At 32.7% G+C, this 17,925-nt stretch overlaps 1 protein-coding gene across 5 annotated transcripts in view; it reads left to right on the forward strand.

Annotated features, from left to right (window-relative positions):
• Positions 1 to 17,925, forward strand: part of LOC148948272 (potassium voltage-gated channel subfamily KQT member 1-like) — a 420,960-nt gene that overhangs the window by 208,504 nt on the left and 194,531 nt on the right. For all 5 annotated transcript variants that reach the window (XM_089093855.1, XM_089093854.1, XM_089093858.1 and 2 more), the window contains exon 5: positions 12,915 to 13,087. In XM_089093855.1, the coding sequence (XP_088949981.1) occupies positions 12,915 to 13,087 (173 nt within the window). The remainder of the gene's footprint in view (positions 1 to 12,914; positions 13,088 to 17,925) is intronic.

A 17,925-nucleotide genomic window follows, 5' to 3' on the forward strand; every position in this document is an offset into this window, starting at 1 on the left:
CTAGTCTAGAGTTAGCGTGAATCTGATCCTAGGTAGGGTGGCTTTCTTCCGGTTAGTTATGACGCTAGTGGTCTCAAGGATACGAATATGAGAGGAACTTTCCAAGAACAGGTAGACACGAAACTGGATAAAATCTTAAGAAAAAAACATTGTTGTTTTAAGGAGAGAAGAAGATGATTTGACGAAATTCTTGAATTTCGACTAGTATTTTAAAAGCGTCTGAATCCTCAGAGCCCTTTCGTCCTCGAAAGTCCTTGACTTGTTATTGGCCGGTACGAAAATTCAGAAACTGAGTAATTTGTTTTCAAAACTAGCAGCGTCTGACCCTTTTAGTCCGACCCCATCATCAGACCCCATTAGTCCTCAATTTTAATACAGAGTTTTCATGAACAGGTATTTTATTCCGCTGACAGAAAACCTTTGTAAAGGTAGTGGTTGTTTTGGAGTTGAATTAGGAGCTGAGCAGAACTGTGTCCTTCTCCGTTTATATGTATCATTTTGATTGATTGTGTTCTAAGGAACACAACAAATGCCAAAGGAGAATATGGTATCAAATTGCGATATGAAGTTCTTTTTGATTTAGGCTACATAGAAAAGGTAGGTAAATGAATTAATTCTTGAATTTTTTTGAAAGTTCAGGTTACAAGAATAGGTTTGAAAATTAATGTCTAGAAGATTCAGTCACTTAGACTAGAAATCAATGCAGGTGAATTAAGTTAAATCAAATATCGGCTTTGAATTACAATTTTAATGTTCTTGGGTGTCAGTTACCAAACATAAAAGTTTTTTCTCGTACTCTGGTTTGTTGTTTTAACATCAAAAAAAGAAAAGCAGAATCGAACAAAGAAGGCTCTTAAAGTATTAATTGATTTCTGAGAGCATTCAAGGTTTATTCCGTTTTGTATTTTAAATAACAATTATGGTATTTGTGGGTGTCAATTGCCAAACAGATTTTCTTAGGTATCCGTTATCTAACAGTTTTTTTTTTACTCTGGTAATTTTTTTTCATATGTTTAAAAAATACAGAAGTAGGATCAAACAAAGAAAATCTCTAAAAAAATCGGCTGATTTTAGACCACTCCCTACATTTATTCTTTTTTACTCCTTTCTTTGGTAAAATACTATTTGAAACTTATCAAGAGTAGCCTACATTTTATATTTTAGACTGCAAATTTGATTTTTTTTTTTTTTTTTTTTTTTTTTTTTTTTTTTTGTAGGTAGGTAGGTAGGTAGGTATCCGTTACCGAGCAATTTTTTTTCTCTTGCTCTGTTTTTTCTTTCTTACATGTTTAAAAAAAGAGAAGCACGATCAAACTAAAAAAATGTCTAAAAATAGCAGCTGATTTTAGACCGCTCCCAACATTTATTTTTCTCCTTCCTTGGTAAATTACCATTCGAAGCTTATCAAGAGAACATTTTATATTTTATACTGCAAATTTGATTTTTTTTTTTTTTTTTTGCTATCTGTTAACGAACAATTTTTTCTCTTGCTCTGGTTTTTCTTTTTTATTTGTTTAAAATAAGAGAAGAACGATCAAACTAAGAAAATATCTAAAAATATCAGCTAATTTTACACCGCTCCAAACATTTATTCTTTTTTTCTCCATCCTTGGTAAATTATCATTCAAAGCTTATCAAGAGTACATTTTATATTTTAGACTGCAAACTTGACTATTTTTTTCTGTTGGTATCTGTTACCAAACAATTTTTTTTCTCTTTCTCTGGTTTTTCTTTTTCACATATTTAACCCTGGAATACTGTCGCTTCGCAAATTTTACGACCGCCAAACTGTTTTTCGAGATTCCCGTGTAGACGGTATCACATAACAAGACGTGACGTCACGTAAATTCTTTTTTCGAGACGCCAGTTATTGGGCAAATTCAGACTTGAACGGATCCCTGCTCGTTTCCGAGATAACTAGGGTGAGTAGTAAATTTTACGAAGCGACAGTAATAGTGTAACTTTTTTTGCAAAAATCAGAATTAGTACATTTACTTTTTTCTTGGATTTGTGTCAGTTTTCTTGTGACAAAAGTTGTTGAAATTCTTATCTGCCTAGGTAGGAATGTGCATGTGTCCTCAGGAACGGGAACGTTACAGGTACTACACCTTTTCGTCTCTTTTTCTTTTAGATGTTTTGTTTTCTTTTAGATGGCTTCTAGAAGGCTTACAGAAAAACAGATCCAAGAATTACTTTATGCAAGCGACGGAGAGGATAACATCTCAACTCTTAGTGACTCTGAAGAAAATCTAATCAGAGAAGATCTGGAGGATTTGGAAAACAGCAAATACTCCGATGAAGATTATGTACCTGAAGAAGAAAACGATAGCCATCTGTCCAACACAAATACTGATGAAGATACTGGTTGTCAAAGTGCATCGGCATCTGTGCGAAGGCAAGCAAAAGCAAATATTCGAACGCAGTCTAAATCTTCAGACGAAAATCAAGAGAGCAGTGAAAAGAACTTACTGAGTTTGGAACTTCCTGGCGACCTACTCATTGTCATTCCATCGAAACGATCGCTCAGAAGAAAAGATGGACATAGGTGGTCAGCTTTACCCCCACAGAAAACCATTAGAAGGAGACCCTTGGGTCGAAATCTCATCAGAGGTTTGGCTGGCCCTGTAGGTGATGCCGCCAAAGCAGCAGATACGCCTCTCTCAGCTTTTCAAGTCTTTTTGTCTAACAATATTGTGGAAAAGATTGTGTTGCATACGAATGAAGAGATTGAAAGAAAGGCAGCTGACTACGGTAGAGCTAGAGCCTCAGATGAGCCTACAAATAGGATAGAGCTGAAAGCTTTATTTGGATTGTTCATTCTTACGGCAGCACTAAAAGACGGACATCCCTCTGTTAACGAAATGTTTGATGCCAATATGAGCAGCTCTGCCTACAAGGTTACAATGTCAAAGGAAAGATTCCGCTTTCTCATTGATTGCCTCCGATTTGACGATAAAGAAATGAGGAATTCCAGGAAACAGAATGACCCTTTTGCTGCCATAAGAGAGGTGTTGGAAGACGCCATCAAGAACTGTCAAGGTAGGTTTAAGCCAGGGGCCAACACTACAATCAACGAGCAATTGCTCGGTTTTAGGGGAAGATGCCCCTTTAGAATGTATATACCAAGCAAGCCGAAGAAATATGGAATTACAATTGTAATAATGTGTGACGTGGGCACCAAATACAAGATAAATGCTATCCCATACCTGCGTACAGGAACTCGAACAGGTGGTTCGCCTCTAGGTGATTACTTTGTTTGAGAGCTTAGCAGACCAATCTGGGGTTCCAATAGAAACATAACTATGGACAATTGGTTGACTTCCATTCCAATGGCTGAAGAGCTATTGAAACCTCCGTACAACCTGATCATTGTTGGAATGCTTCAAAAGAACAAACGTGAAATTCCTCCTGAACTTCTCCAGACAAAAAAGCGTACTGAACAGAGTTCAATGTTTTGCTTTGACCAGGAGCTTACCATGGTTTCATACATCTCAAAACGAAACAAGATGGTCGTTCTACTGTCTACAATGCACGAGAGACCTTCTTTGGCCTACCCAAGTCGAAAACCAGAAGTCATCGAGTATTACAACTCGACTAAATGTGGGGTTGATACCTTCAACCAAATGTGTAGTGACATGTCCTGTTCGAAGAAAACTAAAAGTTGGCCCTTATGTGTATTTTATGGGCTCCTAAAAATCACTTCCATCAACTCTTATGTGGTATACAGCTTCAACCGCGAAAGATTGGAGAGAAGCCTCCTACAAGGAAATGTTATATGAAGGAAATCTACCAAAAGCTAGTGCAGCCTCATGTACAGCAAAGGCTCTTAGGTAGAAATTTGAGCCGCTTACTCCGTGAACATATTGAAGATGTCACAGGAATTGCTAGTCCTTCTGAAAGCCCAACATCTCAGAACTGAAAACGCAAAATTTGCTCACTCTGTCCCTCGAAACTCCATAGGATGACGACCACCTTCTGTAACAAGTGTGGTGGGGCCATCTGTGCAGAACATCGAACGAAGATGTGCATCCCTTGTGGCAGCAAGATATAAATTTTGATTAATTCTTCCATTTTTGTATTGTTTCATATGCAGTCAATGCGCTGTTAAAAATACTATTTGGTACCTCGGCTCCTTGATTTTTTGCAGGCATTCAAATTCAAAGTCGTAAAATTTACGAAGCAACAGTATTAATGCAACTTTTAGGAACCGACAGTATTCCAGGGTTAAAAAAAGAAAAGCACGATAAAACTAAGAAAATCTCTAAAAATATCAGCTAATTTTATACCGCTCCCAACATTTATTCTTTTTTCTCCATCGTTGGTAAATTATCATTCAAAGCTCATCAAGAGTATATTTTAAACTACAGTTTTGATTTTCTGTGGTGGCAGTTAACAAACAAAGAATTTTTTCTTCCTTTGGTCTTTCTTTTTAACACGTTAAAAAAAGAAAAGTAGAATCAAACAAAGAAAAGCTTTTAAAACATTCGTTGATTTGAGACAGCTCCAAATTCTATTTTCTTTATTTCTTTTTCCTTCCTTGTTAATCTACCCTGTAAGGTTTGAGGCTTAGCCTATTTAGTATGTTTTACGTTCTAAAATTAACATTTTGATGTTCTTGGGTGTCAATTAACAAACAAATAATTTTTTCTTCCTTTTGTCTATCTTTTTAACACGTTAAAAAAAAAAGAAAAGTAGGATCAAACAAGGAAAAGCTTTTAAAACATTATTTGATTTGCGACAGCACCAAACTTTTTTCTTTATTTCTTTTTCCTTCCTTGGTAATCTACCTTGTAAGTTTTGAGGCTTATTTAGTATGTTTTATGTTCTAACACTAACATTTTGATTTTCTTGGGTGTCAGTTAACAAACAAAGATTTTTTTTTTCTTCCTCTGATCTTTCTTTTTAACAAGTTAAAAAAAGATAATTAGGATCAAACAAACAAAAGCTTTTAAAACATTACCTGATTTGAGACAGCTCCAAACTTTTTTTTCTTTATTTCTTTTTTCTTCCTTGGTAATGTACCATGTAAGTTTTGAGGCTTATTTTGTATGTTTTATGTTCTAAAACTAATATTTTGATTTTTTTTGGGTTTCAGTTAACAAACAAATTTTTTTTTTTTCTTCCTCTGGTCTTTCTTTTTAACACGTTAAAAAAGGAAATTAGGATCAGACAAAGAAAAGCTTTTAAAACATTACTTGATTTGAGAGAGCTCCAAACTATTTTTCCTTTATTTCTTTTTCCTTCCTTGGTAATCTACCATGTAAGTTTTGAGGCTTATTTAGTATGTTTTATGTTCTAAAACTATTATTTTGATTTTCATGGTTGTCAGCTAACAAACAAGGAATTTTTTTTCTTCCTCTGGTCTTACATGGTAGATTACCAAGTGATATGATAGGGAATAGTGATTATGATAGGGAATTGTAATGATTGTTATTGTTGTTGGAACAAGAGGGGGCAAGGTGATTTTGATTTGTTTGGTGGGGGGGGGGGCAATGTGATTTCTAAATTTTTTTTTGGGGGGGGGGAGGGTATAATTTTCCCCTGATCCTCACAAAAGAGTATACGTTTTAAGAGTTTCTACAAAGTCCTATAAAGAGCCTTAAAAGTCTTATAAGCCTTTTAAAAGAGTTTTAAAAAGTTCGCTTTAAGAGTTTTAAACCTTAAAGTTTATTGTCCTTTAAAGTACTTTAAAGTTTAAAGTTTTAAACCTTAAAGTTTTGAGGCTTAGCCTATTTAGTATGTTTTACGTTCTAAAATTAACATTTTGATGTTCTTGGGTGTCAATTAACAAACAAATAATTTTTTCTTCCTCTTGTCTATCTTTTTAACACGTTAAAAAAAAGAAAAGTAGGATCAAACAAAGAAAAGCTTTTAAAACATTACTTGATTTGAGACAGCACCAAACTTTTTTTCTTTATTTCTTTTTCCTTCCTTGGTAATCTACCATGTAAGTTTTGAGGCTTATTTAGTATGTTTTATGTTCTAAAACTATTATTTTGATTTTCATGGTTGTCAGCTAACAAACAAGGAATTTTTTTCTTCCTCTGGTCTTACATGGTAGATTACCAAGTGATATGATAGGGAATAGTGATTATGATAGGGAATTATAATGATCGTTATTGTTGTTGGGAACAAGAGGGGGGCAAGGTGATTTTGATTTGTTTTGTGGGGGGGGCAATGTGATTTCTAAATATTTTTTTGGGGGGGGAGGGTACAATTTTCCCCTGATCCTCACAAAAGAGTATACGTTTTAAGAGTTTCTACAAAGTCCTATAAAGAGCCTTAAAAGTCTTATAAACCTTTTAAAAGAGTTTTAAAAAGTTCGCTTTAAGAGTTTTAAACCTTAAAGTTTATTGTCCTTTAAAGTACTTTAAAGTTTAAAGTTTTAAACCTTAAAGTTTTGAGGCTTAGCCTATTTAGTATGTTTTACGTTCTAAAATTAACATTTTGATGTTCTTGGGTGTCAATTAACAAACAAATAATTTTTTCTTCCTCTTGTCTATCTTTTTAACACGTTAAAAAAAAGAAAAGTAGGATCAAACAAAGAAAAGCTTTTAAAACATTACTTGATTTGAGACAGCACCAAACTTTTTTCTTTATTTCTTTTTCCTTCTTTGGTAATCTACCATGTAAGTTTTGAGGCTTATTTAGTATGTTTTATGTTCTAAAACTATTATTTTGATTTTCATGGTTGTCAGCTAACAAACAAGGAATTTTTTTCTTCCTCTGGTCTTTCTTTTTAACCCGTTAAAAAAAAAAAAGTGGGATCAAACAAAGAAAAAGTTTTTAAAACATTGCTCAGAGACAGCTCCAAACTTTTTTTTCTGTATTTCTTTTTCCTTCTTTGGTAATCTACTATGTAAGTTTTGAGGCTTATTTAGTATTTTTTATGTTCTAAAACTAACAATTTGATTTTCTTGGGTGTCAGTAAACAAACAAACAGTTTTTTTTCCTCTGGTCTTTCTTTTTAACACGTTAAAAAAGAAAATTAGGATGAAACAATGAAAAGCTTTTAAAGCATTACTTGATTTGAGACAGCTCCAAATTGTTTTTCTTTGTTTCTTTTTCCTTCCTGGGTAATCTACCTTGTAAGTTTTGAGCCTTATTTAGTATGTCTTATGTTCTAACGCTAACATTTTGATTTTCTTGGGTGTAAGTTAAGAAACAAAGATTTTTTTTTCTTCCTCTGATCTTTCTTTTTAACACGTTAAAAAATGGAAATTAGGATCAAACAAAGAAAAGCTTTTAAAACATCACTTGATTTCAGAGAGCTCCAAACTATTTTTCCTTTATTTCCTTTTCCTTCCTTGGTAATCTACCATGTAAGTTTTGAGGCTTATTTAGTATTTTTTATGTTTTAAAACTATTATTTTGATTTTCATGGTTGTCAGCTAACAAACAAGGAATTTTTTTCTTCCTCTGGTCTTTCTTTTTAACCCGTTAAAAAAAAAAAAAAAAAAAGTAGGATCAATCAATCTACTATGTAAGTTTTGAGGCTTATTTAGTATTTTTTTTATGTTCTAAAACTAACAATTTGATTTTCTTGGGTGTCAGTAAACAAACAAACAGTTTTTTTTCCTCTGGTCTTTCTTTTTAACACGTTATAAAAGAAAATTAGGATCAAACAATGAAAAGCTTTAAAAGCATTACTTGATTTGAGACAGCTCCAAATTGTTTTTCTTTGTTTCTTTTTCCTTCCTTGGTAATCTACCTTGTAAGTTTTGAGCCTTATTTAGTATGTTTTATGTTCTAACGCTAACATTTTGATTTTCTTGGGTGTAAGTTAAGAAACAAAGATTTTTTTTTCTTCCTCTGATCTTTCTTTTTAACACGTTAAAAAAAGGAAATTAGGATCAAACAAAGAAAAGCTTTTAAAACATCACTTGATTTCAGAGAGCTCCAAACTATTTTTCCTTTATTTCTTTTTCCTTCCTTGGTAATGTACCATGTAAGTTTTGAGGCTTATTTAGTATGCTTTATTTTCTAACACTAACATTTTGATTTTCTTGGGTATCAGTTAACAAACAAAGATTTTTTTTCTTCCTCTGATCTTTCTTTTTAACACGTTAAAAGAAGAAAATTAGGATCAAACAAAGAAAACCTTTTAAAATATTACTTGATTTGAGACAGCTCCAAACTTTTTTTTCTTTTTTTCTTTTTCCTTCCTTGGTAATGTACCTTGTAAGTTTTGAGGCTTATTTAGTATGTTTTATGTTCTAAAACTATTATTTTGATTTTCATTGTTGTCAGTTAACAAACAAGGAATTTTTTTCTTCCTCTGGTCTTTCTTTTTAACACGTTAAAAAAAGTAGGATCAAACAAAGAAAAGCTTTTAAAACATTACTTGATTTGAAACAGCTCCAAACTTTTCTTTTCTTTATTTCTTTTTCCTTCCTTGGTAATCTACCATGTAAGTTTTGAGGCTTATTTACTATATTTTTTGTTCTAAAACTAGCATTTTGATTTTCTTGGGTGTCAGTTAACAAACAAAGAATTTTTTTCTTCCTCTGGTCTTTCTTTTTAACATGTTAAAAAAAAGAAAAGTAGGATCAAACACAGAAAAGGTTTTTACAACGTTAGTTGATTTGAGACAGCTCCAAACTTTTTTTCTTTATTTCTTTTTCCTTCCTTGGTAATCTACCATGTAAGTTTTGAGGGTTGTTTAGTATGTTTAATGTTCTAACACTAACATTTTGATTTTCTTGGGTGTCAGTTAACAAACAAAGATTTTTTTCTTCCTCTGATCTTTCTTTTTAACACGTTAAAAAAAGAAAATTAGGATCGAACAAAGAAATGCTTTTAAAACAAAACTTGATTTGAGACAGCTCCAAACTTTTTTTCTTTAATTCTTTTTCCTTGCTTGGTAATGTACCATGTGAGTTTCGAGGTTTATTTAGTATGTTTTATGTATTTTATTTATTTATTTAGTATGAATTTTTTCTTCCTCTGGTCTTTCTTTTTAACACGTTAAAAAAAAAATTAGGATCAAACAAAGAAAAGCTTTTAAAACATCACTTGATTCGATTTTCTTGGTTGTCAGTTAACAAACGAAGAATTTTTTTCTCCCTCTGGTCTTTCTTTTTAACACGTTAAAAAAAAATTAGGATCAAACAAAGAAAATCTTTTAAAACATTACTTGATTTGAGACAGCTCCAAACTATTTTTTCTTTATTTCTTTTTCCTTCCTTGGTAATTTACCATGTAAGTTTTGAGGCTTATTTAGTATGTTTTATGTTCTAAAACTAACATTTTGATTTTCTTGGGTGTCAGTTAACAAACAAAGACTTTTTTTTTCCTCTGCTCTGTCTTTTTAACACGTTATAAGAAAGAAAAGTAGGATCAAACAACGAAAATCTTTTAAAACATTACTAGATTTGAGACAGCTCCAAACTTTTGTTTCTATATTTCCTTTTTCCTTCCTTGGTAATCTACCATGTAAGTTTTGAGACTTATCTAGTATGTTTTATGTTCTAAAACTAACATTTTTATTTTCTTGGGTGTCAGTTAACAAACAAAGAATTTTTTTCTTCCTCTGCTCTGTCTTTTTAACACGTTAAAAAAAAGAAAAGTAGGATCAAACAAAGAAAAGCTTTTAAAACATTACTTGATTTGAGACAGCTCCAAACTTTTTTTTCTTTATTTCTTTTTCCTTCCTTGGTAATCTACCATGTAAGTTTTGAGGCTTGTTTAGTATGTTTTATGTTCTAAAACTAACATTTTGAATTTATCGGCTGTCAGTTAACAAACAAAGAATTTTTTTCTTCCTCTGGTCTTTCTTTTAAACACATTAAAAAAAAAAGTAGGATCAAACAAATAAAAACTTGGACTAAACTTGATGAAATTGGTATCAAAATCCCGTTTTTTAGATATCTTAGAGTAATCCCGTTTTTTAGAGTTTCGGTTAATATTGAGCCGGGTTGCTCCTTACTTACAGTTCGTTTCCACGAGCCGTTTGATAGTGATCAAAACCTACCTCCATCCCACATAACCCCCGACCCATCTCCCCTCTTACTACCAGAAAAAATCCCCCTGAAAACGTCTGTATACTTCCCAATAACCAATACTATATGTTAACTATAGGTAAAAAAGAATAAGAGACAAAAAAATGATTGTTAACTGGCACCCAAGAAATCCAAAATAGTAGTTCAATACATTAACGCACTATAGCTAATCCATAAAACTTACATAGTAATTTACCAAGGTTAGAGAAAAAAAAAGTTTGAATTTTATTAAAATCAACCAATGTTCTAAGAGCTTGTCTCAATAGTAACCTAAACTCTAAAAAACGGGATTAATCTAAGATACATCCAAAGAATCAGATTTTGAAATCTGATTCTTTTGATGTATCTTAGAGTAATTCCATTTTTTAGAGTTTCGGTTACTATTGAGCCGGGTCACTCCTTACTTACAGTTCGTTACCACGAGCCGTTTAATAGTGATCAAAACCAAAATCCAAAATCCCTGGGGAAAAAAATACAAATAAACACGCATCCGTGATGTTTCTTCTGGCAAAAAATAGAAAATTTCACATTTTTGCAGATAGGAGCTTGAAACCTCTACAGTAGGGGTTCTCTGATACGCTGAATCCGATGGTGGGACTTTCATTTAGGTTCTATAATTCCTTTCCCCCTTTTTTCGAAAATCAGACAAATTTTATCAGGCGTGTAACTTTTGATGGGTAGGACTAAACTTGATGAAACTTATATATTTGAAATCAGTATTGAAATCTGATTCTTTTGATGTATCTTAGAGTAATCCCGTTTTTAGAGTTTCGGTTACTATTGAGCCGGGTCGCTCCTTACTTACAGTTCGTTACCACGAGCCGTTTGATAGCGATCAAAACCAAAATCCATCCCATATTTTTTTTTCAATAATGAGTAAGAAAGGAAGGGAGAACTTCACTGTCGAGTTTTTGTGTGCTGTAAGTTAGGGGACACTAGCCATAATTGGAATAAAATGTTTTGAATACCTAAAAAAGCAGAATCTAGGAAATAAAAGTGCTTCAAATATCAGTTGATATTGACAGCTCCCAATTTTTGTTATTCATAATTCCCCTTCTTTGTTAAATTACCGTGTAAGCTTTAGGCTTATCTAGAGTACGTTTTATGTTTTTAACTACAGTTTTGATTTTTTTAGGTACCAGCCAGAATTTTTAATTCCTGCTCTACTCTTCCATTTTAACAAGCTAAAATAAAAATAAACTGAATCGAACAAAAAAATCCTCTAAAAGCATTTGCTGGCGTGAGACAGATTCCAACATTCATTCTTTAAATTAAAGCACTTGAGTTATCAAACCAAACAATTTTTTCTCATTCTCGGTAAATCATCTCGTACGTGTTGAGATATATGTAGAGCACATTTTACGCTCTAAACTGTGAGTTAAATTTCTTGGGGCTCATTTTCCAAACAAAGTAGATAGATTTTAATGTTAATTTTGCATAATATTTAAGACACAATTTATGCTTAAATCACAGTTTGGGTTTCCTCGACTGTAAACTTTCAACCAATATCTCTGCCTATCTATTTCTATTGCTTTTCCCTCTCTAATATATGAACATGAGTGAAAGATACGAAGAAAAAAAAAGTCAACATGACAAAACGTTAAGACATGACAAAAGTCAAAAGGCTAAAGCAAAATTTAAATTCCCAGAATTCAAAACAAAAGTAAACTAAAAAAAAGGAAGGTCAACTGAATCTGGCAAGTAAAGAATAAAAGCACACCCCAGTAAAAAAAAAATTATTATTGCTTTTTGCTTACATTTTGCCTACTTTTACCTAATTTTGATTAGTAAATAAAAAATTAAATAAGTAAATATGGATATCATAAAAGGAATATTCTGAATTTTGTCTTTCTGCAACTTTTTGAAATGAAGAGTTCCTTAAGTTTAGTATATATAAAATATGATCGAAAGAGCATTTTTTCATGATCCTTCAACCCTTAAAACTGTATTTTGAGAAAAAGAAAATTTTGGAAGAGTTTATTCTTTCTTAGGCTTTTTTAAGAAAGAAATGAGACTTTAAGGTAAATTGCGAATTTGTTGGAATGTGTTCTCACTCCTGTAAAACTGGTCTTCAACTGTGGGCGAAATAAGAAATAATTTTTCGGAATAAGGGGCTAGTAGCTTACTTCTTAGTGATAAGCAGACACATTCTGCTCTACGTAAAATAAGACTTGTATCTTAAAAATCTTAGAATAGAGAAAATAGCCTTCTACCTGTTTTCTAGTTTTTATCACCTGTAAACATGATTTGAAGTATAGTTAGGTGGTAAATGAAAGGGTTTCCAATTATCTTTAAAAACAATTGTAGTAAAAATGTTATTATTTAAAGCAAATACAAATAAACAAGTCCTCTATTCTTCAGCCAATATGATACAACTAGGTGAATTCTTGCATTACTGCATCATCATGATAAAAAAAAAAAAAAAAAAATATCATGCTGTTCTTTTGTTAGAGCATTCATCCTCGAAGCTGCTAGATTTTAGTGTATGATATGCTGGGGAATTATAAAACTATTTTATAGTTTTACGTCACTTTTCAGTAAAAAAAAAAATCTTAAACTGCACCAATAAGAACTAAATATACTTTGAGGAATGAATTCAACAACAACAACAAATTTATGAACTTACTAATTCATGGACTTTACGCCTTTGTAGGGGTGTGATGCTCGTTATATTGGGTTAATTTGGTCCTAGCATACTAAAAGTATCCTAATTTTAGTATACTGAAGGATCCTATGCTTCTTAAGATTCCGTAGAATCCTCTCAAGATTATATGTGGTAGATCCGCTCACGTGTATGATCAGATATCTTTAAGCCTGTGCCCACAGCATTTCTGAAAAATCAACATTTTCTCAAATTTTATGTATCTCACATAATTTGTCTTTTTCTGTAGTTTTCAATTTTATTTTTTTCAGATATTATAACTATATGTGCCTCAATTGTTGTTATTTCTATTGGTACGAACGGACGGTTTGCCACATCCACCCTTCGTATCCTTCGTTTTTTCCAAATTTTAAGGATGGTTCGCATGGACAGAAGAGGGGGAACTTGGAAACTCCTTGGATCCGTAGTTTACGCTCATAGACAGGTCAGAATGTAATACCTATTTTACTTAAAATGATCAGTCTAATCCAGATGTTTTTCAGTCAAGCATAACTTTATATTTTTTAAAGAAACAAAATAGAAACATAAAATTTATTTTATGTTATTTGGTATTCTGTACAATTAGTTTTATCAAACTAGCAAAATTGAATTCTTAAATTTACTTTGTATTTTCAAAATCATCCCTAGTTTTAGTGATTTATTTTCTCTCAAGGAATTTTTTTGCTTTAATGACGTCCGGTTAGTTCCTTACACGGTTACTTTAATCATCGAATTGGACCCTTTTCTAGAATCTTGAGTCCCTATAAACATCGCGTTGGCTTAGAATTAGCAAAGGTTACACTCGAAGTTATTTAAGGGGGGGGGGGATAAAAGTTTAACTGAACAAACTAAAATGAACACAATGCGCACAATACTTTTCTTCTTCTTTATGTTGATAGCAGTATAATTATTAAGGTTTCTTCAGCGGGTCTTTAGCCTAAACAAGCTTGCTTCTGGCAGTTGATGCATTTGTTTGTTTTGTATAAATAATGCTCTTATTGATAATTATTATTATTCAACTGCTACCCTCCCCCAAACAACTTGATTGAAAAACCTGTATATTCTTCGATATCGATGACACCCCTATGACGAGTTTGTCTTCTTCTTATTGAACTGCAAAAAAAAAATACAAGAGTATAATATCTTAACGACTTGAAGAACTGTCGTGCTACATTATACTGACATAGGTGGATCTTTCACCCAGTTCCTACCTCTGTTTCTCAAGTAATACAGAGTGAGTTTTCTCAAATATAACTAATTTAAAATAACTAATTTCTACATGAGAATATCTTTAGAAATCTTTTCCAGGTCAAGGACACACAGTAAAATAAAGGACGGTAAGATCCAGAATAACAAGTTGTAATAAATGAAAGTAATTATCACATTACGTCTGTTGCATCTTTTTTGTCTCTTCGCATCTGCTGTAGATTAAAATATGTAAATCAAAATATATAAGAAAATATATAGATGTTCTGTTTGTTTATTTTGTTTCAGAATGGTTCCTTTTCACATGACAGACTTTTGCATTCATTCAATCCGCATGATAAAGTTTAAAGTCCTAGAAATTATTATTTATATAATTCATAATGAGTAATTCACAAATTTCGTTCTTTTAAGTTTTAGGAATTATATTAACAATTCATAATTAACAATAGTCAAATCCTTTTTTTTTGCTGTAATTTCATGCCTGTCAACAACCTATTCATCAATCAATCATCAATCATTTTATTTATAACCCATCACAAAAATCTGGGCAGAGCACAGAAAAAGACAGAATAAAAATTAAGAAAAATAAAAAAAGGAACAACAGAAATAAAAACACGCACAACTGCAAACAAGGGATAAACAGAAATGACTAAAGATATGAAGACTTCTGGCATTCAGTAGAGAAATCACAAATACGCTTCTGAATAGCTCCTGCTGGGTTCACCAATTGATACTTTCTTTGCAGAAAAGAATTACATGTCCAAGTTGGATTTTCCATTAAATACTTTGCAAATTTCAAATAAAGGCGATGAACTTGCTTTCTCGTACCACAATTAAAAAAGACCAAACAGGAGCAAGGGCAAGTAAGTGAGGAACTCTTAGGCTATTAGATAACTGAGAACGGTGAGCTCTACTCAAATACGGCAAGTTTGAAGCCAGGGAGGCATACGCAACCCGGATCTTTCTAGCATAGTTTTTCTTGCCGTGTTTACACCTTCTTTCAGGTTTGCTCCAATATGCACGCCCAGGTAAGTAAGGCTGCTAGGTAAAGGAACCTCAGAGCCAGATAGACCTATTGAATTTCTACTTCCTTTATAGTTGAATGGTAGAACAACTGTTTTATCAGTATCAAAGCTCAAACCAATGTGTTCGTACTCATCTTGGAGAAGCTCAAAAGTTGAAGAGTATCCACGGGAAATACAGGAAAGGTTAAAAGTCCTCCGAAAGCGTAACTAACGAAAGATGGACTCCTTTTAAGATAAATGTACAGTTCAACTTATCAAGAGCACCGGTAACACAATTATTAAACAAAAATGGCGAAGTCAGAATTCCTTGGCGTACACCTTTCTTAATCAGAAATAGTTGACTACAATCTTTAATTCGAGCCTTCAGATTTCTATACATGTATCTTAAACAAGTAATTATCAGAGCATCAGTACCTTTCAAATGGGCCTCAAGTAAAAGCCTGCGAAAATATACAAGAGTCAAAGGTTCTTGCAACAACGACTGCACACAATACTAAGAAATCACCTCTTTCTTCAATATCCTTCAGCACATTTATCAGCAGAAAGAGAGCGGGCTCTCTATCTAAGCCTCGCTGGTACCCAAAAACCGTCTACCATCTAACCAATTGGTTAGACGGTATGACATATTCTGTTAATTCGGTCATTTCACCAAATGATTAAAATTTTTTTTTCTGTCTTGATCTCTAAATGCTGGCCATGTAAGAAACTCCGAAGTGTAGATGACGAAACAACTAGAAAAGCTGGGGTAGGGAATATTGGTTATAGGCTGTGTCTTCACAGCCAAAAACATCAGCTAGTAGTATAAACGGAAAGCAAAACTGACTTTTGCATAAAAACTATCACAAATAATGCACTGTTTTCACTTTTGTGGTCACTGTTCTATTAATAAATTTCGCCGGATTTTAATATACTTTAGTTTAATTGTAAATCGAAAGGTAGTGTCATCTAAGAAATTAATTAGTTACATACGGTAAACAAAATCACTATATGAGGCTGTTAAACTCAAGCGGCAAATAATTTGAAAATAACATTGCATCCGCTGCTGTAACCAACTTTATAGAATAAAATAGGATTTAGTTCTTATGTCTGAATTATGACTCTACAGGATTTTCAAGATAATGATTTACTTTTGATTATTACAATGTTGGTTACAAGAAAAGAGAATTAGTCAAATTTAGAGCTTATTTAGAAGCCATGAGATTCTGATTCCAATTTAGCGCCAAAAACCACAAACCAAGAATACTTTCCACTAGCGGCCTAGTTTTGCTTTCCAGATTTAGCTAATCCTTGACTAGGCGCATACAAGTCCGATGCTTCTCTGCTAAACGTAGATAGTAATTGAAGTAGAAGCCACAATGGATGTCCAGCTTGCAAAAAGCTTAGATTGGTTTATGAACGCAAGCCATTAAGCACTTATTTTCAGTGATCAAATACTTCAACGATTTTATTAAAAAAAGTATTTAGAAAAAACTGGTTATTTTGCCATTTAGCACTATGTTTGGTAAAAATTGTACCTGTGATTTCACGGCCGACTTACAATCTTTTATTTTGTTTGCTGAACCAGGCAATCATAAAACAAGTGCAAGTAACAACCTTCCTCCTCATGTTTAAGACCTGTCTTTTTGGACAAGATAGATTGCATAAAAATATGTAAAAGAATTTTGACGATGCGAATGAATGAAGTCAGTAAAATTCACCACACAAAAAAGGTGTCAAAGAAAAGGGGAGGGACATTTTAGGATTGAGGTACAAAAGAATGAAGAATTTTGGTCAAGGAGTTAGATGGGAATCGGAATACAGCGGAGCCTCGGTGGTCAAAAAATATTTTGAAGTAGGACAATACTTGGACCAGAAATTCTAAGGAAATTATACCCTGTTTCTCGAACAGATCTTCAGTGTTCAAATCAACAGCCCAGTGCATCCAAATCAGAACACATGGTTGGACCTAGGGTATAGTGGACCAGAAATTCTAGGGTCTAAGAAATGACTAGGGTATATGTAGAATTAACCACTGAAGGGTTGCAACCCCTGCAAACAGAGCAACGACTTAGCATCGCTGAAGACCTGTTGCCTGATGAAGATGTGATGAGGAAGAGTTCTCTATATCCCTTAATTACGGATTTATGAATGAAACAGGGGGAATTGTGTTTTTTTTTTTTACAAAAAAAATGTTACCCAGAAATTGTGATCGCAAATATAGCGGCGATCATGTTCTGTGTTAATGCTATGATGCATTTTCATAAAATCCTACAGCGAAGGCATTGACAGGCTCATTGACATTGACAGGACAATGACATTGACAATGACATTGACAGGACAATGTGATAGTGACAGTTCACAGGACATTGGACATTGGACAGGCTCTCTACCAAAGAAAAGTGTAAAATAACGGGAGAAAAACAAGATTCAGCTAAGAAGAAAAGACAGAAAAGGGAAGATATGAAGAAGAATAAAACAAAGAATTTTCTCTTCCCCTTCTCCTTCTTTTTACATTTTATCTACTATTGGAATACATGTTTTTTCAATTATATGCAGCCTTAGGCACGTAAATAGACTTTTACGTAATAGTTAGAATGCAAAAATCCGTTGTCTGCCCCATTTCGGACCACATTTTCGGAGCGAATTAAGTTCGACAGCTGAAATTCCACAGCACAGTAAGAGAGATGCGGTGTATAGTAACTAGATTTTTTTATTTAAAAGTGCTTTTTTTTAACAGAATTCGCTTAACAAACATTCATTTGCATTAAGAAGCTAAAGATATTAGCCTTTCAAAGACTTTTCTGTCGCTATTGTATTTTTTATTATTTTATTCATATTAAGCACATGGCCGTCATATTTTTCAGCATCCCACGCTGTCTGTCTTAGCAAAAGTAAAACAACCAAGTAATACGTTTTCTTCTTTTATATTAAACTTATTCTAATAATTATAATTGCAATAATTAAGAATTTATTCATTATAAGGATTAAAATAACAGTAATAATAATAGATAATGATGAAATAATATTTAACTTCCTTTACCTCAATGTTGTTTTCATCCTAAGAAGAAAACAT

The sequence above is a fragment of the Artemia sp. Qi Xiang Cuo genome, chromosome 9, assembly GCF_049724085.1.
Source record: "Artemia sp. Qi Xiang Cuo chromosome 9, ASM4972408v1, whole genome shotgun sequence".
Taxonomy (NCBI): Eukaryota; Metazoa; Arthropoda; class Branchiopoda; order Anostraca; family Artemiidae; genus Artemia; species Artemia sp. Qi Xiang Cuo.